The sequence below is a fragment of the Larus michahellis genome, chromosome 3 (genome assembly GCF_964199755.1).
Source record: "Larus michahellis chromosome 3, bLarMic1.1, whole genome shotgun sequence".
Taxonomy (NCBI): domain Eukaryota; kingdom Metazoa; phylum Chordata; class Aves; order Charadriiformes; family Laridae; genus Larus; species Larus michahellis.
Window position 1 is genome coordinate 107443989 of NC_133898.1, and position 25328 is coordinate 107469316.

Here is a 25328-nt window from a genome sequence, read left to right on the forward strand (position 1 = left end):
ATGATGCACAAGTGTTGATATTTACTGATCAGGTCACCGTAGCTCTCACATTTCTAAGGTGAGATTGACCTCAAACTAATGTGGAAGTCTTAAAATATCTCAGATGATATGCACTCCCAAAATATTTATTCCCCTCCATTGACTATACAGGGAGCCTAGCCCAGATGGAGACCATTGCACTGCCAACAGCTGAAATTAGATAAGATGAAGCCCATCTTTTTCTCCTCATTTCACCAGGCCAAAGTGCTTCTGAGCATGCATGTAAACAGACAACATGAGAAACTTAAGCTATATCTTGGGAAGGTATAATTTGAATAATTTTTGGAAAAATATATCAAATTCCTGCTTAAACTTTCATTTTGAGCTATCAGACTATGGCCTTGTCACTTAAAACTTTATTTGTTTAACAGAAAAAACATATAACATGAAATGAATTTATATTAAATTATAATAATTTATTTTTAAATGGATCAATCATCAGCATATTTCAATGTAACAGTTAATAAGTGCCATTAGGAGGTAATGAAGGGAGTGAGTAATAGTTTACCAGATTTTGAAAGTGTTCTATAAGAATGTCATCAAATTTTCAAAATTTATCATCACTGGCAAAGTAGTTTTCTTGCTTTTCTCTTTTTAATCATTTCATATGAAACATATGCCCAAAATGTTTATCAGGCAATGTTTGTTTATAATACAATGAAGTTAGTAATGAGCTTAATGAATGTAATAACTTCATAGTGGCTCCATGTAACATGAATTATGGAACATAGTCTTTTACTTAATGTTTGGTTATTTCATTTTGAAGAGGAACTTTCACAGCGTGCTCTCCTTTGTTAATGTTCAAACCTTCTACTCTCCGTATAAAGGAAAATGGAGCAAATTAAAACGTAGCATTCTCAGACTACTCGAAAGGATCTGAATAATTGAAATTGACAACCTCTTGTTAAAACTTTATTCTTGATTTTAATCCCTTGCTCATCTATATTTTTTTCCTTTCTTCTGTCCCTATTTATACTCATTAATTTTGGATTTCATTCAAGCTATTTTCTAGGCCCAGACTGACAAAAATATTTTGATACAATTTTCTGTGGCAAACTCCCTGCGGTCCCTCAGGACTTAAGGTGTTTGTCAGATTTTTCCTGTACAGCAAGAGGCTTCTGGATTACTCTTAATCATCAGTTTTCCTGACTCACCTGAAAGCAGCTCTGTCAGTCTTATCCAGCTTCCCAGGGACATACTCTGTTATCCCCAGCAACTCTCAGGAGAGTATCTGGGGGTGCTTAGCAAGCTAAGACTTTCTGAGGTGCTCCTTTGTCTTCACAGCATTAGGGTGAAAAGCAGCTCACACAAAAACTTATCCACTCGTTTGAATTCACTCTCATCCCAAGCGATATTAAGGTGAAATGCAAATGAAAGGATTTATTCACAGCATCCAGAATAAACAACCATTTACATATGGTTATGGAAACAGGAGAAAGAGGGAGGGAAAAATCGTGCTTGATCTAATTACTTTAAATGAGAAGATGAGAAACATCTCACCCCTACCCCTTCTCCCTCCCTCTCCCCACTTCTGAACCCTTTCCAGATAGATTGTGTTAGCTGTTATAAATAGTCTCTTATTTCAAATTCCACATGAAGAAGTGATGATTTAAACTTTTTCGGTGAAACTGTTATATTTAGTTCTTATCTAGGAGATTTTCTGGCCTTATCAAGCATAATAAGTATTGTTTCAGTTCCTTACTAGTACAAATAGTTTTGTTGTTAGACCAGTTGTCCCCTCTTATATTTTGTTGTGTTTGAAAAATTATGTTCTGTTTGTTTGATTTTTTCCCATGCGATTGGTCTTTGACAGGTCACTGAATGAGTGATACTCAGTGGATGAACAGCTATTTTATGTTTCCTTTAATCTCCATTCAGTGCATGGCCTCAAATACTGTTCAGCACAGAACATTCAAACCTGTCACTTGTCCAAGTGACAACAAATTTTGACCCTCTGATGTTAGAAGCTGAGGGCCTGGCTGATATCAGTAGAGGAGATGAAAACTCAACACTTCTGCAAATCAGACCAAGTATTTCCAGAAAATGCCCAAATAACATTATATATACATGTGTATATGTGTGTATATGAAAGACGTGATTAATGTAATTTAGATTAGATACCACTTCTTCTCTCCAAGAAAGGCTGTCACATGCTAGGCCATAATATCAGTTTCAGCAAAGCTTTACCCTTTTCAGAGCAGAGGCAGAACTCAAAAATCACTGAAGAATTCAGTTTCTTTCGCATTACTCCCCTAATAATAAATGTCTTCAGTTAAAGAAGAAGTGAGAAAGACTTTCAATATTCTTTTTAGACAGCATTGGAGAAATCCTCAATAAAGATCAAAGCATGAAAGCTTCTAAGGAGAACTGTGATATTAAGAAAAGTGGTTCTTTATCTCATCTGAATAATTTCTGTCTGATATAAAGGACTTCCAAGTCTTCATCTGAGTTTAGAGTTAATACCTAATCTCAGCTAAAATTACTCTGTTTCTGTTTATATTCAACAGGAAATGATACTCTGTGTGACCACTTGAAGTCGAGACAACTTTGCTTTACTTGCACCTTTGCTTTCAGACCAATCTAATGGCATGATTAAGTCCTATTAAGTCCTATCATCTATTCTATGATTCTATGATTAAGTCCTGCCTCTTAGTGTTTCCAGGACACATCAGAAGAGGTGGTCACATTCACAGTGGTTTTTGGGATGCTGTAGTTTAGACTAATGCCTACACCATGCCCAGGAAAGATCGAGGAAGCGCTAGTCAGTCATGTGCAGAAGTTTCTTGATGAGGGTGTTGAGACACTGGAACAGGTTACCCAGAGAAGGAGCGGATGCTCCGTCATTGGAAGTGTTCAAGGTCAGTTTGGATGAGGCTTTGAACAACCTGATCTAGTGAAAGATGTCCCTGCCTATAGCAGGGGGGTTGGACTACATGATCTTTAAAGGTCTCTTTCAACCCAAACCATCCTGTGATTCTAAGATTTGTTGTTGCAACCTTTAATAGTGTAGACTCTCAAGCAGGAATTGATGTGAAGTGCCGCTATTCAGTTTACTAGTATGGACATACCCAAACTGCGTGCTTTCCATAAATGCTCAATTAATATCAAAAGTTATCCCATAACAGTAAAAGCTGCACTGAGGCAGAGGAAGCACACCGCACTAACACCAGCACACAGAGAGCATACGCGCACTTAGTCAGAAATTGTGGTACGTGATGCCTTTACCTTACTCAGTTGGTAAAGCTCAAAGGTAAAGGCTCATTCTGCAGCCTCAGAAGAAGTGCTGTGATCATTCTGTCTTTTATTAGTTGAGCAGTGGTGTCCAGCCTCTCTATTGGTGAACTCAAATAGATGGCTTATCAGCCCTTCCCCCTGCCATGGAGTGTCATTTTGTATACCAGAAAAATGAATCACCATGCGTTTTTGGGACCCCTGCCCCACATTCTGTATCTTTTACTGCAGATACACTATTCAGCTTTGTGGGACTGGAAACAAACTGTCCTAGACAGTACGGATTTTTACTTTTCTCTGAGCAGCACACCTCTAATGTTATTAAATCTTTTGTTTCATTTTGACATTTGCTGTGTAATGGACATGTTTTATTTGACTCCTATCCCCTGATAAAAAAAACCTAGAAATAAGTAAGAAGGAAACAAATCGCTTTTTCATACTACCTTCAACTTTTGTGTGAGTTACAGATCTGCCTGCTGTACTAATTCAGGTGGCAAATCTGACACTTTCAGCAGTAACTATGTCCCCCTGTCTCTTTCACACACAGCTTGGGTTGCCTGCACTGCAGAAATTCTGGGTAAATGGTCAATTAACACATACAGAGCAATTTTACACTGTATCCACAAACTTTTAGATCTTCCATTACTGGAAACTGACATTGCCCATAGGAAGTCCCACATAGGAAGTGATGAATGCCACAAAGTGAAGTACTTTGTGTAGGGCACCACGTTTGATGTACTCATGTGGGCCACAGGATTCCAGTCTAACCCCCTATTTAGAATTTGTTGTTGTTTCTGAATCTGGGTACTACAGTGAAGAGGTTTTGAACATCTTACAGAAAAAAACCACGTTTCATACACTGATGAGAAGCTTGGTTCCCAAACTGGCCTTACAAGTGGCTGATTAGCCACTAGATTATATTTCACTTTCTCATGTTCTTCAATTAAAACACAAACAGCATTGCTGGTATAGAACATATGCCATGAACATAGTAAGAACTATTGAATGCCAGTCCCAATATTTTGAAATGTATGAATCCTCCTTTAAACGATCTACCCTTTCTTTCAGTCAAAGCTGTTAAAATAATTTAAAGTAAGATTTTGTTGTTCCTTATTTTGTTAACAGCCAGATGAAGAAAACGAGATTATAAAGGAGAATGAAATTTCTCTGATGTAATTTTTATATCCTAATGAAAAGAAAAAAAGGTTCTGTTAAGAATTTCCATATTTCAGTACGTTGGTCTTATTCTATTACAGAAAGCAAAGGAATTCAGCCATGACTCTAAACAGACATATCCAGCATCAGTATTTCTTAACATAATAGGTTTCCTAGTAATGTAGGGTATTCAATGATACTCTGAAGTTGCATAGTGCTAAGAATTTCTGATATTGATCAGTTTAGGTTTTGTTTCAAATAATGAACGTTATTGAAAAGGAGAAACTTTATTTCTTGTAGTTCTCCAGAGTTATTCAGAAAGAAAAAAAAAAGGCTAAATCTGAAATATAGAATATGGTCATAAAAAAAAAGCCATCTGGTAAACTAAGACACAGGTTTACACCATATCAGGTACTCTGTGGTAACTACTCGAGTATGTTCATATTAACAAATGGTGTGGTGCAATGACAGTCTATGATATGACCCAACGTGGTACAAGGGCCTGTTGCCTATACTAGAAAAAATTCTTTGTGTGCACTTTCTTTACAATATCTGTAATTAATGCAATCTGGTAAGCCTGCATTCAGTCGTGTTTAAACTTCTCTTTTTTATTAAATATGGGTAGGAGTTAATATACACAAAACCAGTTCTAAAAAGATAGTTATCTCCCAGTAATTTAGCACCCAAGCTTAACATTACCTAGTCCCCATAACCTGTATTTATCCTTTCTTAAAACCTGAGATGTGGTTTCCTGTGAGGTGACTGACACAGCAGGGAGTCAGATGATGAAATTCTGTTGTAATTGAATATGCTTATTTTTTGCTGAATGATTTGACACTCATGCATACGTACACACACGCGCGCACACACAGACTCACAAGATTGCTTTTCTTCTTTAATTAATGAAAGAGTAGTTTGGAGATAAAAGTTTTGACCATAAAATGGATAGCTGTAATGGAAGAAAACCCCACATTTCTCACAGGATAATAGTTACTTAACTAGTAAAAAGTCGAGACTAGATGACAGTGAATCACTGTTGTGAAAGACATTGTAAGCAGCACAATATATTTTAGCTAATTTTTTAATTTTCTTTTTTTTCTCTTTTAAGTAGTGTACGCATGAATTTTCCACCATTTATATGAGATTATTTTTTCTTTTTCCAGGCTGACTGGTATGAATCTACCGTCTCCTGTTATCAGCAGTAAGAACTGGTTACGACTCCATTTTACGTCTGACAGCAACCACCGACGAAAGGGATTTAATGCTCAGTTCCAAGGTAGGAAAATATAAAAATGCAGCAAAAAAAAAGACCTTTATCTTTAAGCATTGCTAAAGTGGTGGTGAAATTTTAAATTTATGTTTAAATATCAGGGACATATGAGCTGGCTCATCCTACTACTGCTCTTAGACTAGGTAGCTGTCATCCTTGTATGATCAGGCATCTCTAGGGATTTACTTTTGGAAAAAGTATCTGTGCTTCACATTGCAGTTTGCTCTAAGTATGTATTTGCTTGCTCACATGTTCTATAATAAATTGCCTTGCATTCAGTCTGATCTTTGCTTTAAAAACGTGCCTGGAATGCAGCTTGCAGAAAGTCAGTTCCACACAAAGGCATGCCCCTATCCAAACATTGTCTTCCTTCATTACTCAAAATCTAACTCTTATCCAGAAGCTGCATTCATTGTTTGGAAAGTCAACATCCCCAGCATAGCGCAAATCATATTTCAGGCTCCTGCATAGATTTACATATACAACTTTAAAAGAAGACAAGAGGACGTCAGTGTTGCTGTCAATTGCTGCTTATGTTCACCTAGATACTCATTAAAATGCAATTTTTTAGAATGGAATCTTTATTGATTTTTGTACTTCATAAATCATTGCTCAAGATCAAAGTTATGTTGAAAGTAGAGCTTCTTAATTTGTCTGTGCTTTTAAATTCTGTGCTTACATAAGCTGTTTCAATCATTTTACCCCACACACCATCAAATCATTTATGAGTTTAGACCTTCCTTTTTTCTGGAAACTGTAAGGCCTGTATCACTTTAGAAATGACAAATACACTGCAACAACTATATGTTTCTAGTGACTCTGATGCACATGTGCGATTGATATAAAAGCATTTAACATACATACATAGTTCGTTCTTTTTAAAAAGGTTTTGACAATTTTAGTAAAAAAAGAAAACTATGAAATTCCATTTTATTTTGGCAAGTCAACATGAGTATGTATTCTGTGATCCTTTTTGCACTTAGAACTTATTTTTGCAAAGTCTACTGAGGATACATATATAATACCACTATTGGTGACTATGAATTTAAATGCACTGCTTATGTTAAGTTTCTGTCTTAAGCCTATTAACTGGAGATCACAAAACCAATGTGGCTCATCTTGCTGATGCACCAGAAAACTAAAAATCAACAATTCTGTTGAATTGTTGAATCAACAAAGGAAAGTTTGGGATAAAGTAACCAACTGGAAAATACTTTTTTGTTCTTTTTCGATACATCGTATCTCCAGCTAAATACTCACCATGGAATTAAAGCTTTAGGGAAATATCTAGGGAGATCATTATTTCAGATGTATATCTGTTGCTTTGCATAATACATCAGATATTGGGTGTAAGGGTAAACTTGACTCATGTAGAATATGTGTCATGAATGACAAGTGGAAGTATCTTATTACAATTCAGATTCATAAGATTATAGAAATGTCCCTTCTTAATTTAAATAATCCTTTCAAAATACAGGTTTATACAATTTACTGTATTAAACACAAAGACAGCTGAATCATATCAGTCACAGCTGTCTGTCTTGTCAGGGTCAATAGCAATTAAATAAATTCCTATGTTGGTGTTATAAACATTATAAACTGTTAAAACCTAGGACGCAGTCTTTCAAAACACAGGATGAAAACTCAGAGTGATATCAAAATCTGCTTAATCTAACAGCTTCATTAAGTCCATTTTATTACACAGCATTAGTAATTATTTCTAGTACATGCATATTTGAGAACTAAGCAATAATTCAGGATTATATTTATGCAGAAGTAACAATAATATTTACAGCTAAAGAAGCCTACTAGTGCCACACAGAATAGCAGAGGTTAGAAGGGACCTATGGAGCTCATCTAGTCCAGTGCCCTCCTCAAAGAAGGGTCACCTAGAGCATGTTGCCCAGGACTATGTCCAGATGGGTTTTGAATACCTCCAAGGTCAGAGACTCCACGACCTCTCTGGGCAACCTGTGCCAGTGTTTACCCTCACAGTAAAAAAGCTTTCACTTACTTTAAGTGGAACTTCCTGTGTTTCAATTTTTGCTTATTTCTTCATGTCCTGTCAATGGATATCACCATGAAGAGTGTGGCTCCATCTTCTTTACACCCTCTCATCTCATCAGGTATTAATACACACCAATATGATTCGCCCTCCTCCCCAAGCCTTCTCTTCTCCAGGCTAAAATATCTCAGCTCTCTCAGCCTCTCCTGTATGTTTTTGTTTTCAGAAGGTTATTTCTGCTAAAATTCAACAATTTTGACAGATATTTCCATCTGAGGTGGTTTTCTCAAGTTAAATAATTGTTTGAGTCCCTTATGAAAAAAAAAAAAGTAAAAAATCCTGTGAAATATGTGTCCTTGTATTCTGGCAGAAAACCCTGGCGGTGACAGGATGCCTCTAATGTCTGATTGTAACCAGGCGCAAATCCTGTAGTATAGGCTGTATGAGAACACTGAGAAACATTTTACTTGTGGGCAGCTATTCCCAATAGTTTAAACAGACTATTCCAGAATGCCCACATATATCCACTATGCCCACATATATTCAAAGCCAACTATCCTGGCTTTGAAACAGTTAAAGTAAATACTTAGAATTTCTGAAGTAACCATTAAACACTCACTTTACTAAAAGATGAGTACCCATTACCAGTTTGACCAAAACCTAAGAATCTTTTTTATTCTTCTTCTATTTTCCCAGGATTCCTAGATCTTGGGCAACCTCCTCAGGATATTCTGGACTCTGCTTTCCTACATTACTTAGACTGCTTTCTTCTTTTGCTTCTTGCTTAGAAGGAGCAGACCCTTAAAAGCAGCCTGTGCTGTCTTTTTGTGAATGTTTGCCTGGTTAATTCATGACATTATTTTTGTTGTGTGTGTGTTATAAAGCTATATAACTATGCCACGCAAGAATAATAGTCTCCATTGTTTTGGGGAAATAGAGAAGTCTGTAATTTTAATGAGCTAAAGCTAATGAAAGCTTTGAAAGCTAGCTGCATCCTGGGCGGCATCAAAAGCAGTGTGGCCAGCAGGTCAAGGGAGGTGATTCTACCCCTCTACTCTGCTCTGGTGAGACCCCACCTGGAGTACTGCGTCCAGCTCTGGAGCCCTCAGCACAGGAAAGACATGGACCTGTTGGAGTGGGTCCAGAGGAGGGCCATGAAGATGATCAGAGGGCTGGAGCAGCTCTCCTATGAATACAGACTGATAGTGTTTGGGTTGTTCAGCCTGGAGAAGAGAAGGATCTAGGGAGACCTTATAGCTGCCTTCCAGTATCTGAAGTGGGCCTACAGGAAAGCTGGGGAGGGACTCTTTGTCAGGGAGTGTAGCGATAGGACGGAGGCTAATGGTTTTAAACTGAAAGACGGGAGATTCACATTAGATATTAGGAAGAAATTCTTCACTGTGAGGGTGATAAGACAGTGGAACAGGTTGCCCAGAGAAGTTTTGGATGCCCTATCCCTTGGAAGCATTCAAGGCGAGGTTGGATGGGGCTTTAAGTAACCTGGTCTAGTGGGAGGTGTCCCTGGCCATTGCAGTGGGGTTGGAACTAGATGATCTTCAAGGTCATCAGTGATTTTAAAGTCACTTCCAGCTCTAACTGTTCTATGATTCTATGATTGTATGATATTAAATCAAAGTAGCATATTGCACCTTGCCAGATGGTATGTTATTGTATTCTAGAGTCCTTATAGTACATGAATTTTTTTTAAGAGCTGTCAGGTATAAAATTTATTGACGAACAAAATTATGAAAAGATATTCCTCAAAAAATGGTAGCTTGTGCATTTGCAGATTGCATAATAAGGACTGTGGTGTGTTGACCTTGGCTGGATGCCAGGTGCCCATCAAGTTGCTCTATCACCCTCCCTCCTCAGCTGAACAGAGGAGAGAAAATATAACAAAAGGCTTGTGGGTCAACATAAGGAGAGGCAGTGATTGTTCAGCAATTACCATCATGGGCAAAACAGGCTTGACCTGGGGGAATTAATTTAATTTATTGCTATTCAAATCAGAGTAGGGTAATGAGAAAAAAACAAACCTTAAAACACCTTTCCCCTGCCCCTCCCTTCTTCCCGGGCTCACCTTTACTCACAAATTCTCAACCTCCTTTGCCCCAGTGATGCAGGGGGACAGGGAATGGGGGTTGTGGTCAGTTCATCCCATTTTGTCTCTGCTGCTCCTTCGTCCTCACACTCTTCCCCTGCTCCAGTGTGAGGTCCCTCCCATGGGAGACAGTCCTCCAAAAACTTTTCCAACAGGGTCGTTCCCACAAGCTGCAGTTCTTCACGAACTGCTCCAGCATGGGTCCTTTTCATGGGGCACAGTCCTTCAGGAGCAGGCTCCTCCAGCATGGATTGCCCACATGGTAACATGGTAATCCTGCCAGCAAACCTGATCCAGCACGGGCTCCTCTCTGCATGGGTCCACAGGTCCTGCCAAGAGTCTGCTCCAGCATGGGCTCTCCAAGGGGTCACAGCCTCCTTCGGATGCATCCACCTGCTCTGGTGTGAGGTCCTCCATGGGTTGCAGGTGGCTCTCTGCTCCACCGTTAACCTCCATGGGCTGCAAGAGGACAGCCTGCCTCACCATGGTCTTCACCAGGGGCTGCAGGGGAATATCTTCTCTGACACCTGGAGCACCTCCTCCCTCTCCTTCTTCACTGACCTTGGTGTCTGCAGAGTTGCTTCTCACATATTCTCAGTCCTCTCTCTCAGCTGCTGTTGCACAGCAGTTTTTCCCCTTCTTAACTGTGTTATCACAGAGGCGCTACCACTGTCACAACTGGCTCAGTCTTGCCCAGTGGCAGATCTGTCTTGGAGCTGGCTGGCACTAGCTGGACATGGGGGAAGCTTCTAGTAACTTCTCGCAGAAGCCATCCCTATAGCCCCCCTGCTACCAGAATTTACAATGCAAACCCAATGCACAAATATACTTTTGATATTTTTGTTTTTTAATATCAATCTATTTTTTTTGATCTCACACATTTCTAATGGTTTTACTGGGAGTTAGGTTAAGAAGGACTGGAATTCACTACAGGTAATTATCTCTCCCCGTGGTGTATCATTTAAGAGTTATTCAGCATTTCCTTTCCCATGCAGATAGCAGCTGTTTCTGGCCCTATTCACTCTGTATTGTTCAGGTAAATGTGAAAAAATGCCTATTTAATACGTACCTCAGACCTCTTATTTCATTAGTATAAAAGCTTCTTTTGATTTTTTTTTATTTTAAAATGTGGTTTTGTAGTAATAAATTTAATTGCATTTATGGTAGAAATTGCATATAATAACGAGCTATAAACTTAATGAACTGATGAAGGCTAGAACTGTGCAGGTTTAACTCAGTTTTAGATGGCTGAAAGATTGATTGAAGCAGATTAAATTGACATATTTTGCTATTCTACTTTGGCCTGTCTTTACAACTGAGAGATTTAATCTTGAGACTCTTAATTTTGCTTCCAAGAAGTAGCAACTGTCAAACTAGTTGAAAATGAAATAGTACCTATTGTTACTTACTCCATTGAGACTCTAAATCCTGCTCTAGTTGGAAACAAGGCACTCGGCTCCTACGACTAAAAACTGCTTCATTTGTTGGAGTTCGTCATATTTACCTTAAAATAATCCAAATATTATTTAATAACAATAACATATAGCCAGTCCCATTGGTATTTCATTTTTATATCTAGTTGTGAGATTGTGAGTTACAAAAAAACCCTAACCCAAAACCCCCAACCAACCTAGACCAAGAGAAAAAACCCAAATAGAACCCCTGAAGAGGATAGAACTCCTGCCGCAGAGACCAGCTTCAGGGCAGGTAAGACTGGGCTGGGGAAGGGATCTGCAGCAAAAAGAGCCAACGAAAAGCTCTTTTGGGGGCTTTTGGAAGCCGGCAGAAGCCCTCGGCCTGTGCTGAGGGCTGTCAGCTGGTGGGCGGGCTGCTGAGTGAGCCTGGGGGCGGAGACAGCACCTCCCCCGGTTCATCAAGCCACCAGGTTATAAGAAGCCTCTGGGAGGGCAGGGACTAGTCCCTGGCCACAGAGTAACCAGTGCTCGCCCCAACTGACTGTTGAGTCGCAAGGTCTCACTTGTGTGTAGAGATGCAGCCATGGTTGCTACCTGGTCAAAGGCTGCTGTTAAAACAACTGTGGGCACCCAGACATAGGTCCTGCGCAAACACATGGGCGTCCAGGCCTCTGGCTGCAGAGAGTGCTGGAGCCTGGCACTCGCGATGGAGGGCAGCGGAGACAACACCTGTGTCAGATGTGAACAGGTAAATGATCTGCCCATTCCGGTGGCTGAGCTGAAGGAAGAAGTGGAGAGGCTGAGGAGTATCAGGGAATGTGAGAGGGAGAGTGACTGGTGGACCCCACTCCCTGAGAGAAAGGGAACAGGTTGAGGCCCCACACAAGTCAGAGGACCCCCTCCCCTCTCGTCACCAGGCAGTAGGAGGGGATTGCAGAGAAGAGGGGGAATGGAAACAGGTCCCTGCTCGGGGAAGCAGGTGAATCCCCTCCCGGCCCCTCACACCTTCCCAGTTACCCTTGCAGAACAGGTGTGGAGTCCTGCAGGAGGAACTGGCTGTTGGAGAGGAGGATGATACACCCAGGCCAGAAATGTCAGAAAGACCAACTCACCGTGGACCCAGCATCACAGCTGGCTCCAAAAGGAAAAGCAGATGGGTCATTGTTGTGGGTGACTCTCTATTGAGGGGGGCGGAGGGGCCAATATGCCGTCCTGACCCACTTCACAGGGAAGTCTGCTGCCTCCCTGGGGCACAGGTCAGGGATGTGTTGGACAAACTTCCGGCCCTAGTAAACTCCTCTGACTATTACCCCCTCTTAGTATTTCAGGTGGGTAGTGATGAAGTGGGTAGAAGGAGCCCAAAATTGATTAAAAGAGATTTTAGAGCCTTGGGGTGGCAGCTTAAGGGATCAGGAACACAAGTTGTATTCTCCTCTGTCCCTTCAGTGGCAATCATGAATGAGGAAATTAACAGGAAGAGGCAACAGGTCAACTCGTGGCTCTGGGACTGCTGTTATCGGCAGGGCTTTGGGTATTTTGATCACAGGCTGCTATATGAGTCACCTGACCTGCTGGTGGCAGGTGGGACGCACCTGTCCCAGAAGGGGAAAAGAATTTTGGGGCAGTAGTTAGCCAGGCTCATTGACAGGGCTTTAAACTAGATATGAGGGGGGAAGGGGAAATAACTGGGCCTGTCAGGAATAAACCCAAGGGAGGCATGCCAGGGCTTTACGGATGGTTGACTAGCGAGGACTCTCACTCTGCCATTTCTTTCGAGAGAAGGGACAGACGTTTAGTAATCATGGAAGCACCAGAGAGGGGTCTGGTGCGAAATGGGGCCCACACTCACAAAAAGGTGCTGGAGTCATTAGCACATCTGAAGTGCATCTATAGCAATGCACGCAGTATGCGCAAACAGGGGGAGCTTGAAGCCATGATGCACCAGGAAAACTATGACATAGTGTCTATCACAGAAACGTGGTGGGATGCCTCACACGACTGGAGTGCCACAATCGATGGCTACAAGCTCTTCAGGAGGGACAGACAGGAAAGGAGAGGCGGTGGAGTGGCCCTGTATATTAGAGAATGCTATGAGAGCTCGGAAATCAAGTATACTGATGATGGGGTGGAGAGTGTTTGGATTAGGTTAAGGGCCGATAAAGCTGATATTGCTGTGGGAGTCTGCTATAGACCTCCCAACCAAAGCAGTGAGGCGGATGAAGCTTTCTATAAGCAGCTGGGGGAAATCTCGCGGTCACTTGCCGTTGTTCTTGTGGGGGACTTTAACCTCCCAGATATCTGCTGGGAATACAACACAGCAGAGAGGGAACAATCCAGGAGGTTCCTGGAATGTGTGGAAGATAACTTCCTCACACAGCTGGTAAGTGCGCCGACAAGGGAAGGTGCCCTCCTGGACCTGCTTCTTGTGAACAGGGAAGAACTTGTGGGGGAAGTAAAGGTTGATGGCTGTCTAGGGCACAGTGATCATGAGATGCTCGAATTTCTGATTCTTGGGGAAACAAGGAGAGGGGTTAGTAAAACTGCCACCTTAGACTTCCGGAGGGCAAATTTTGACCTGTTCAGAAGACTGCTGGACAGAATCCCTTGGGAGGCTGCCCTGAAGGATATAGGAGCCCAGGAAGGCTGGACATACTTCAAGACAGAAGTCTTAAAGGCACACGAGGAGGCTGTCCCTGTGTGCCGAAAAACAAGTAGGCGGGGAAGGAGACCGGCCTGGCTAAATAGGGACCTTTGGCTGGACCTCAAGAACAAAAGGAGAATCTATGACCTCTGGAAGAGGGGGCAGGTCTCTCATGAAGACTGTAAGGATATAGCGAAGCTAAGCAGGGAGAAAATTAGGAGAGCCAAAGCGCAGCTAGAGCTCAACCTAGCTACAGCTGTTAAGGATAACAAAAAATGTTTCTATAAATTCATTAACAACAGAAGGAGGATTAGGGAAAATCTCCCTCCCTTACTGGATGCAGAGGGAAACATAGTCACAAAGGATGAGGAAAAGCTGAGGTGCTCAATGCCTACTTTGCCTCAGTCTTTAGCAGTGGAACGAGCTGTTCCCTGGGCACCCAGCCTTGTGAGCTAGGAGACAGGGAGGGGAAGCTGAATGAGGCCATCACAATCAAAGAGGAAGTGATCAGTGACCTGCTATGCCGCTTGGATGTGCACAAGTCTATGGGACCAGATGGGTTACATCCAAGAGTGCTGAAAGATTTGGCAGACGTGCTCACCAAGCCACTTTCCATTATCTACCTGAAGTCATAGCTAACTGGGGAGGTCCCAATGGACTGGAGGGTAGCAAATGTAGTGCCTGTCTACAAAAAGGGCAGAAAGGAGGATCCGGGAAACTATAGGCCTGTCAGTCTGACCTCGGTAGCAGGGAAGGTCATGGAGCAGATCATCTTGAGTGCCATTACAAGTCATATAATGGACAAGCAGGGGATCAGGCCTAGTCAGCATGGGTTTAGGAAAGGCAGATCCTGCCTGACGAACCTGATTTCCTTCTAAGACAAGATGACCCGATTATTGGATGAGGGAAAGGCTGGGGACGTTGTCTACCTAGACTTTCGAAAAGCATTTGACACTGTCCCCCATAGAATTCTCATGGAAAAACTGGCAGCTCATGGCCTGGATGAGCATACAATCTGCTGGATCAAGCACTGGCTGGATGGGTGGTCCCAAAGAGTGGTGGTCAATGGAGTTAAATCCAGCTGGCAGCCGGTCACAAGTGGTGTCCCTCAGGGCTCGGTGTTGGGACCATTTCTCTTTAACATCTTTATTGATGACCTTGATAAGGACATAGAGGGTATCATCAGCAAGTTTGCAGATGACACGAAGCTAAGCGGGAGTGTTGATCTACATGAGGATAGGGAGGCTCTACAGAGAGACTTGGATAGATTGGATCGATGGGCCAATGCTAATGGAATGTGCTTCAACAAGGCCAAGCGCCGGGTCCTGCACTTGGGCCACAACAATTCCATGCATCACTACAGGCTTGGGGAAGTGTGGCTGGAGAGCTGCCTGGCAGAAAAGGACCTGGGGGTTCTAATTGACAAGCGGCTGAACATGAGCCAGCGGTGTGCCCAGGTGGCCAAGAAGGCCAATGGCATCCTGGCTTGTATTAGAAATAGTGTGACCAGCAGAAGGAGGGAGGTGATTGTCCCCCTGTACTCAGCACTGGTGAGGCCACACCTTGAGTATTGTGTCCAGTTCTGGGCACCTCAATATGAGAGAGATATTGAGGTGCTGGAGCGAGTGCAGAGGAGGGCAACGAAGCTGGTGAAGGGCCTGGAGAATAAATCCTATGAGGAGCGATTGAAGGAGTGTTTAGTTTGAGGAAGAGGAGGCTGAGGGGAGACCTCACCACTGCCTACAACTACTTGCAAGGACATTGTAGAGAGGTTGGTGCTGGTCTCCTCTCACAGGTAATTAGCGATAGAACAAGAGGGAATGGGTTCAAGCTGCAGCAGGGTAGGTTTAGGCTGGACATTAGGAAAAAATTCTTCACAGAAAGAGTGGTTAGACACTGGAACAGGCTGCCCAGGGAGGTGGTGGAGTCACCATCCCTGGATGTGTTTAAGAGTCGTTTAGATGTGGGATTAAGGGATATGGTGTAAGGGAGAACTTTGTAGAGTGGAGCTGAGGGTTGGACTCGATGATCCCAAGGGTCCTTTCCAACCTAAATGATTCTATGATTCTATGAAAGAAGCAGCGCACACTGTTGAATAGGGAGTTGCTGAACCCAGCAGCCCATGCACCCAGATGTGGCCAGAAGCTGTAATACAGTGCTGTGTTCCCAGCAGGCACACACACACAGAGCACACATATACACCATATGTGTATGATACTCTGTTCACATCTGGCCACATCTGTCAGGTTAACATGGACAGACACACTCAGTACTTTTATGAATACAGACAGCAGCAATGGCCTCATCCTGTTTCTGCTCTCTGGCTCTTCTCTCTGGTATGGAGATCTGTTAGTGGGAAATAAATGCATGGACAGTGTGGGTCCCCCCCGCAACATCTGAGCTGAAACATTCAGTCTTCCCAGTAGCTGCCTCTGTATCTCAGTCTCCCCAGCTGCTGGCACCAGGGCATATGAGCCCCCGGGGCTGCAGGGACACTCCAGTTGCTGGTACTCAGACCTACATGGGAGACACACACAGACACACACACAAGTAGGTCTCAACCTCTAGGCACTTTGTTCCCCCCTGCAGTAGGCTGGGATCTTCTGGCCTCTCTAGTAGCCACCTCCTCCAGGTGCCTGACCCTGTGAGACACAGATGCCCTCCCACCCTCGTAGCTTGAAGGCTACTTCACCTGCTCACTAGGCTGGATCTTTGGGACTGCTCACATGCTCACTTGCACATCCACACTCACTCGAGGTGCTGCACCACAGACACACAGTGCTCCAGCCCATAGTCTGACCCCAGTATCTGCACTCAGACACACACATGCACAGAGAATAGAGTCCCTCACCCAGGAGAAGCATTAGAAATTGAGTTTAATCAGGAGACAGGACAAACTGCTCTAGTCAGGCACAGGACATGGCCACACAAGCGTAATGACCAGCCCCAGTTTACATGCAACCAACCCCTTCCATTCCTTTGTTCCTATATTTTCGCGTATCTCTTTCTCCCCAAGCCACCTGAAGCCATCCCTTTCCCTGATGTTGTTTCCTCCCCTAAATACTCCACCATCAGCCTTGTGCAATCCCAACATGTTTTCCCCCTGTACCCCACGATGAGCCCCGTACCCCAGGGCAGGGACCCCCTTCAGTCTGTGAGATGACCGGCAAGGTCCTGGTGCAGGGTGTCCCCCAGCCCCTGCAGCTTTGGATCACCTGGCACAGCCCCGGGTAGGCCGGGGTAGAGGTTGTGACTCTGCGTTGTGTATTGAGGTTCCCTTGCTTGCCCAGGACCCTCTGGGTTTCTTCTGGGCTTGTGGAGATGGACCTGTGATGGGCTAATGGCACCTGTGATGGTCCTAGGAGGTGCCAGGGCAAGGTGGTATTTGTCTCCCCCCTCATCTCTGTGTGCTCCTTTGTGTGTGCACAGGTGAGCTTTTTATTGCTTAACCTAACACGTCTGACAACATCATTGGCTTTTCAAAAGCAAGTCAATATGGGAGCCAGCACAACACACCTCTTTAAGCAACAACAGGATAAAAGACTTTTTTTCCTTTTCCTCGTAAGAATTCAGATTATCAGACTTTTTCTACAGTTAGCATACAGATACTCTAATTATTCTTTTCAACTCATATCAAATTTACATCATATTTATTATCATGTTATCATAGCTGTATTATTGCTGTAACTTGGCCTTTTCCAATCAGACAAAATCAATACTAGCAAACATCCAATTTAATTTTCTTTTCTTTGTTTGCTTTTTAAATAGGCAAACAGAATTATTATAATTTATTTCATTAAAATATTGGAACTACCAATTAGATTTAAAACTATGCGTAGTTCATTTATTTGTTCAGCAAATTTTTCAAATTTAGATCTTTCTAACTTGCGTTTTTGCAATATTTAGTGCCCCAATTTTTAAAATGGTCAAGAAAACCAGCTCGCTCACATCAAAAATTAAAGCAGTGTATCAGAATTACACACTTGAATGCAGTAACTAAATATAGTTTTAAAATGCTTGGCAAGCTGAATGTATAAATAAAACAACGTAGTATAAAACGTATACCTAATTGGTGAGCGTTTGGATTTCCCTTTCAGGCATATTTACTGTCCCATCTTCCATTGGGCCAGAGTAGAAGATTAAAGAAAATTTTAAAATTATAAAATGAATGGGTACAGAGTGAAGGGTTTGGTTTTGGTCCCCCACACTCCCTGTCCCACCCCCCCACCCCCACCCCCCGTTACTTTGTTTTGATTTTTGATCTTTCATTGTTGATTTCATCAATAAAAATAGTTATGTGTCAGTTTCGTAGTGAAGCTGTGGAATTCTTTTTATACTTTCAGCGTTTCTAGATAGAAGGAGACCTGGTTTGGATGGCCCTGAAAGCCACCAGAAAAAATTATAGTTCAATTACATGCTTTGCCTTGTCTGCTTTATGTCTGCCATATCAGCCATGTTGATCTTACAGAAATCAGCACTCCCGGTGGATATGATTGGACTCAGTTCTTGTGCCTTGTTCCATGATGGCATTGCCATAGGGAAAAAGATGCTACATTCACTCAGTTGTGAACTTTTTTTTTTTCATCTGTCTACCCTCACCTATGCTGATATACAGAGTCTTTGTATATATTCAGTGAGAGTTGCAGATGATTTGTCTTATGCCAGTGCTTCATAAATGCATAATTTCCCCAGCAGTGAAGTAACATTAACAGTCTCACTATGAGATGAAAACCGAGCACTTTCCAGCAACAAAGCTTATCAATGTACATAGAATGACTTAAAATTGTGATAATGGATCCCCAGCTTTTGCATATTAACAGCATGCATACTCTGCTTGTTTAGCTTTTGCTTATTTCCAGAACAACAGAACAAGGTTGTTTTAATATCTTTGGTTTTCATTTGAAGAGAAAAAAATAACAATACTTCTTTCTATCCTAACTAAAACTAATCTGCTTAAGTTAAATATTTGTTTCAAAATTCCTAGAAAGAGAACAAAATAAGAAAGTTTCCAAAGCAAAACTTGATTGATGGGTTTGTCCCGCTTTTACAGTAAAAATAAGATCTCAGTTGTAGAGTGTTTCAAATTAAGTATGCTATTTTTGGCAAGTTATCAGAGAGGTTCAAGGAGGTATTAGGTGTTTTGATCGTTGTGTACCAGAAGTTATCTATCTGCTGTGTTTGACTACCTTGAATAATTCAGGATTTAACAAACAGATAATGCTGAAGTCAAACAATGAATATAATAGAGGCTGCTGAAATAAATGTGTACTAATGGAAATCCATGAGTGAAATAATGTAAAATCAACTGCTAGGTAAAGTAGGTCTTTCATTGAATTTTTGTAATTCAGTGAGTCTACACATAAGTGTGTTTCTGTACTTCCTACACATTCTTTAAAACCCTAGAAATGATGTTTGAAATAAGTGAAAGGAATTTGTGGTATTTCCTTGATGCACAGTACTTTTAGTCAGAGGTTTCAATTATAATTGTCACTTAGAGTAAATTCAGAAAAGAAAATTAGTAAAAGCAATTGATAAAATCAAAAAGCCACAAGAGACTGTTACTTTCTAGCTCTTACGTGATGCTGAATATAATTTCCCATTAAACAGTACTGAGACAATAATTTCTATTCTGTTAAGTTTTATAATGAAGAAAGTAATCCAGTCTTGATATGAAAACATCAACAAGTAGATAATCCACCGTCTCTCTTGACCATTCTTTTCTGTGGTTAGCACGACCACTGTTAATTATGTAGTTCTGCCTTCTCAGTTGTGTTAGTCTGGTTTGATCTTCCTCTGTTCAGTAGCGGTGTAATGTTTTCCTTCAGCACAGTAAAAAGCCTTTTGTTAACCTTTTTGAAGCACCAAGTCACCTCTCAATCTCCTGGATAAACTAAATCTCTCATTGGAAGTAATTTTCCCCAGTTATTGCATTTTTATTGTTAGTTGGTGCTATTTGAAACTTCCAGTGACCACTTACATGATTTTAGCAATCTTAAAATACCAGACTAACTAGTACTGGATTCTTTTGTCCTAAGCTTCAAATGCGACTGTTGATTGTGAACAGCTCCCTTTTTGGGAATTAACTTAAACCATCCTTTTCCAGTTTGATTTTCAATCTGTCTTAAAAGTTGGGTCCCATAATGTATCTTACGTTGACACCTGAGAATATAAAATGCCCAACACTGTTAATCACTGGCCCGTATTTTCCCATTTCTAAATTTAGGTAGTTTGATCAAAAAGGAAAATTTTAATCCAATAAAACCTATAATAATGAAATCAATATTTGACATTTTATCTTCCCACACTTTGAATATATATTTAGCCTCTCTGAAAAAAGCTTTGATTTTTTTGCATGTATACTTTTGTCCCTGTACTAAAATTATGAGATACCTGTTATTAGCTTAATATTAGTTTATACCAAGTGATAAGGAAAGCGCAGGAGAAAACACTCAGACTGTTTCCTTGTGAATATGGCATGTAGATCCTCTAAGAGGTGGCTGCTTAATATAGCTGCTTCTTAATGTCTCTTTAAAATTCATAATCAAAGTAATTTGGCATATATATTGAGTTCAGCATATCCTTAAGATAAAACGGTCTCTTCCCCACATTTTTAGAGCCTTGAAGCTTTTCCTTTTTCAGTGTTTGACATTAAAAATAATCTTTGGATTTATTGTTAAAACTGACATCTCATAAAGGCAACACGCATTCTTAAGAGACGTTGGCCATCTTGTCTGTTTTGGTGTCACAAAATATTTCTTTTTCTCAAAATTTAAAGCAAAACCCAAAAGTTGACTTAGAGTGACAAAAAGAAAATATATGTATCTAAAAGAACTATACTTACCAAGAGTACAGAAGAATTAGACCCTAGGATAAAGCTCTGTCCTGAAGACTCTAAGTCCAAAGTTCAGGTAGAATTTCTCAGTGCCAACAGAGTGAGATGTTTGACAAAGACTCAGATTACATTACATAACATGTGCCCTTTTCGTAACACAAGGGCATTCTATTAAAAAGTCTTATTACTAAGCCACCATATAGGAACATATTATTGTGAACCTTGATTTTTGGCCATTTTCAGAAGAAACAAGAAAGCGCATTAAAGCTTGTACTAAGTTCCAGTCAGGTTGCTACAAGTAATACTTCTTTCTTGAGCGTTTAGTAAAGTTTCTGTCTTGCTAAGGAAGGCTCAGGCATAGCTGCTTCATGGCGTCAGCACTAAGCAGATGCCAGTCTAGCTACAGCCGTTCATTTCTTCGGCTCTTATCTGGCATGGTGTTATCCTCCCTAGAACTATTCAACATACTGTATTTGTGGTTGAAACGCAGTGTATCACCGTTTTTATATGTCACTGTTTTCCCCCAAATTACCTGCGATATAAAAAATGAAATTTAAATTACACATTGAAATACTTCCAAAGCAAGAAACATTCCCCCAGACCAAGGAACATTCCCCCAGACTTGGTAGCTACTCTTTGTCAAAAATTGTGTTACGATTACTCAGTGTTAGGTCTTCCACAGTCCTTGTTTGAAGGCATCGCTGTCCCAAGGCTACACAACTTCTAAGTCGGGTGTTTTCTATGCTGTTCTGATATAATGAAACTGATGCATCTTCAGTGAACTTCATATTTTCCAATGCAAAAATATGCATTTGGAAAATGTTGAAGAAAATGTAGGCTTCTCTAATCTGTAAACCAGCTAGTAGCAATATGGAGGGAACAGCAGAATGTGGACCTAAGAATTTAAAATAAGAGTATATGCATGAGTGATGGAGATATGCAAATTACATGGAGTGACGGAGATACGCAGGTTTCAAGGAAACATGCATAACCTACATGCAATCACAAAATCAATTAGACTCATTATTTTATATTTGTCACAGACTGAAAGCATTCACATGGTCAGTTTTTGCGTGGGGAGAAGTTGGAGGCATCAAATAGTGGGCTGTCAGTGTTACCACACTTGCAGTTTCTTCATTCTCTACTGTGCAAGAGAAGAGTCCATTCAAGTTCAGCTGTGTCAAATGATAAGAGTCAAATGATCAGTATAAGAGCTGTGTGTTGGGCATGTTTTCATTCTAAACTACAGATGTCATTTCTCTACGAAACCTGAAAAGGTGGTCAAATACTGACTTCAGAATAGGATTTTCTCATGAACATTTTGATCATCTCTAGTGGCACTATGGAGATGTTAATGGAGAAGAACCATAAATCAGCTTTTGACACTATAGTTGAAAGACTACAGTTGAAGTGGCGTTCAAACAAGGAACTGAGTGGACCTCATTTTATGATTTATTTTTAGAGACAATCCCTGTGTACTACTACTCAGTGTGTTCTGTGATCGTGTATATTCATAGCGCAAACCGTGCTGATGCTATTTTCCAGAACTGTGGAGGACATCTGCAGACATTGAAGACTTGATGCTTGCTGAACTTGTTTTATTATGATATATCATATATTGATAGCACAAAGGAGCTCAGGCAGTCTGTCAGTGCGAGGGGCCAGCTAAGTGACATGCAGAAGGTTAATGGAAAACAAATGGCTGTGCTTCTTTTTAAACTTTCAGATCCTGTGTCAGCTTATACACATAGAATGAGAAAGATTTGTGTAAAAATCTGTTGTGACACTAATTTATCTTGGGGCTGTACCATTTGTTCACTAGTACTGCACGCAGAGATTTCCAGCACAGGGAGCAGGTGGAAGGTCTGATAATGACAGGCAGTACTGTGCTGGATTGATGGGACAAGGAAGCCAAATGATCATGAACCTACAGCTTTTACAGGTAGCCATATAGTAGAAACATCAATGCCTGCTGTGAAGCTCTCTGGAGTTATAGTACTGATTAGTAGGGAAGATTTTGAAAGCTGTTAGTGAGAGAAACACTGGGATAGTGTATTAGACAGAATACTCTTCAGGCAGGGAATACAGAAACAGCAGAGGGTTGGATTATTCCAGTGAGATGGTTTAAAGGAGGAATCCTATGGAAAATTGTGATGCATCTGCGAAAGTCAGGAAGCGCATAGCTGAGAAGCAAAGCTTGCGAGGATCCTCCTAGGTGGAGTCTGGGGCCTTGTTTTATCAAATAATTTATTTTAGAATTCCCTGCATAAACTGCAGTGAATGGTAAGATTGACAATGATTCTGTTTTCCTGTTCTCATGAATACTAAACTTCTGGAAAGAACTCATGGTAGAACAGGCCAAAGGGAAGCAGAAGAAAACCTAGAGATATCTAACTGGTCCCACATGACTTTCAGTGATAAGAAAGAAATGTTTGATCAATAAGCAGAATCCAGAGAGAATACTGGTGCTGCCAAATGTGGAATTGTAGATCATTTCTTCCTGGGCCAAAAAAAGTTAATACTCCCGTAATAGTGTATTTGGAGGAGAACCCAGAAAGACTGAGGCACTAGGGCAAAGCAGACAGGGCCTTTGATTGGACTCTGCAATTTGAATTAAGAAAATACTTTGTTTCAAAATAGGAGTACTCAACTTGAAGAAAATCAGAGCAAACTAAACTAAACTAAAGCAAAATGAAGTTGATGAATTCTGCACTGTGCTGAGATAAATTTGCTAATTCCCTCCAAGGATAATCCTATGAATGTTATTGCAAATACATCATTGTTGCTTACTGAACTCTGCAAAATATGTAAAGCTACGTGCCAATCTTTGTAATAGATGTTTGTCTTCACTTTCTCTCAACATGCAAAATACTGAAAATATTAATTATTTTCCTGTACTGTAGCAAAAGCAGAGAACTGTTCAAATACATTCCATATAGTGACACTGGGCTTAAGGCTGGACAAGAAAGGCCCTGATCACCAGGTGCTGGGCAACGTGCAGTTCCTCTTCACCTTCAAATAGCTGTACTTGGGAAAAATCTGCAGTGAAAGGCAGCCAAGAGCTGAACTCAGCAGAGCAGCAGCAGAAGCAGCTTGAGGAAGTACCACCAGGTGATGTCAGAATATTTTAGCTTTGAGTGGTAGCCAGTATTCAAGGCCTTGCAGGTTATTTCATGCAGGAAGAAAAACTGGCAAGACACTCATGTATTTGGGTAATTGGGAAAAAAATGTTACGTCATCCAAGATTTACATGAGGACTGTTAAAAAGAATATGCAAGGAACAAACAGCAAGTGTTAGCCTTCAAGGTATAACTAAATTAGATCAAAAAGAGGGTAAATTAGATCAAGCATAATACTATGTTAACTGAGCCGTGTTTCTGGTATCTTATCTGGCTTTGATATGACTTCTGTACTGCATACCATTATCTGTTTGCACACATGCAGTTAAATATAGGTGAAATAAAGTCATTTCATATGCTAGAAATCCTAGAAGACCCCACCAAGGTCTTAGCCACTTATTGTTTCTCAGCCAAATGACTTCTGGTTGTAGGTTACAGTTATGAAATAATAGAAAATAGGTTTAAAAAGTATCTTGATAAACTAACCCTATATCAAAGAGAAGCCAAGTATATTTGACTTTGTTTTGAGACCTTAATTTAACATGTTCTTTAAAGCTTTTAATGGCTAAGATTCCACAGCTGCTCTAGGAAGTTTATTCCAGGGCTTCGTCACTTTTACTGTTACAAAGCTTTTTTCTTGTGTCACTGAAGTTTCCGTTGCTACAGATAAAGATTATATGTTCTTGTTCTAGCCCTAGTGGAACTGTAGAAGGTCTCTTTCCTCTTTGCAGTTCCCATTTTACCGTTAAAGTGTATCATAACTCCTCAAAACCCTCTCTAGATTAAATTATTTCTCAATTATGCCCTACAAATAGACAATTGGTTGTGCTTCGTACCATCTTCACTTTCGGTTCACTTTTCCATATTTTTCTTCTTACTAATTTCTATCCTGTCTCCCCTAAGCAAAATTACACATCCAGAGGATAGACTGGAAATGCGAGGTGCCAAAGACTACCTACAACCTTCCATTTGTACAGCATTTGGCTCATTCATGATCAGTCAAGCAATTCTAACAAAAAACCCCCACCTTCTACTTGAAATTCAGAGCCATCCTGAAAATATATTACAAACTTTTTATATTGTAATACAGATACCCTGGTTTGAAATACATCTTCAATCACAAATTACAAGTTCTCTACAAAACCTTGCATATCAGATAGAAGGAACACAATTTAAAACAAAACAAAACAAAATAAAACCTATTAAAAAAGAAGCTTCACAGTGGGAGAAGCTGTGTCTGAAAGGTGACTGCCTCCTACCTTCATGTTGTCTGTGTAATTGTAAGTTAATTACTAGTTAATTACTCTCAGGGAAGGAAAATATCTTTTTCAAGGAAGTCAGCAATCTGAGTTTTACCTTTTTTAGAGAAATTTCTTTGGATAATTTGAGTTCTTTTTGTTTTACATTTAAGTGGTGATTTATGGGTGTGTAGGAAGTAATGTAACTTTATTATAATTTTCTTTAAACTATTTTTGTTTAAGTTTTAGTTGTTTTTTTTTAATCTTTATTTAGCATTTTCT

General features: G+C 40.7%; 1 protein-coding gene across 1 annotated transcript in view; it reads left to right on the forward strand.

Annotated features, from left to right (window-relative positions):
- The window catches only part of CSMD1 (CUB and Sushi multiple domains 1), a 1197588-nt gene that overhangs the window by 730889 nt on the left and 441371 nt on the right, over window positions 1-25328 (forward strand). Inside the window, exon 6 of the mRNA XM_074581652.1 lies at window positions 5589-5701. Coding sequence (XP_074437753.1) covers window positions 5589-5701 — 113 coding nt within the window. The remainder of the gene's footprint in view (window positions 1-5588; window positions 5702-25328) is intronic.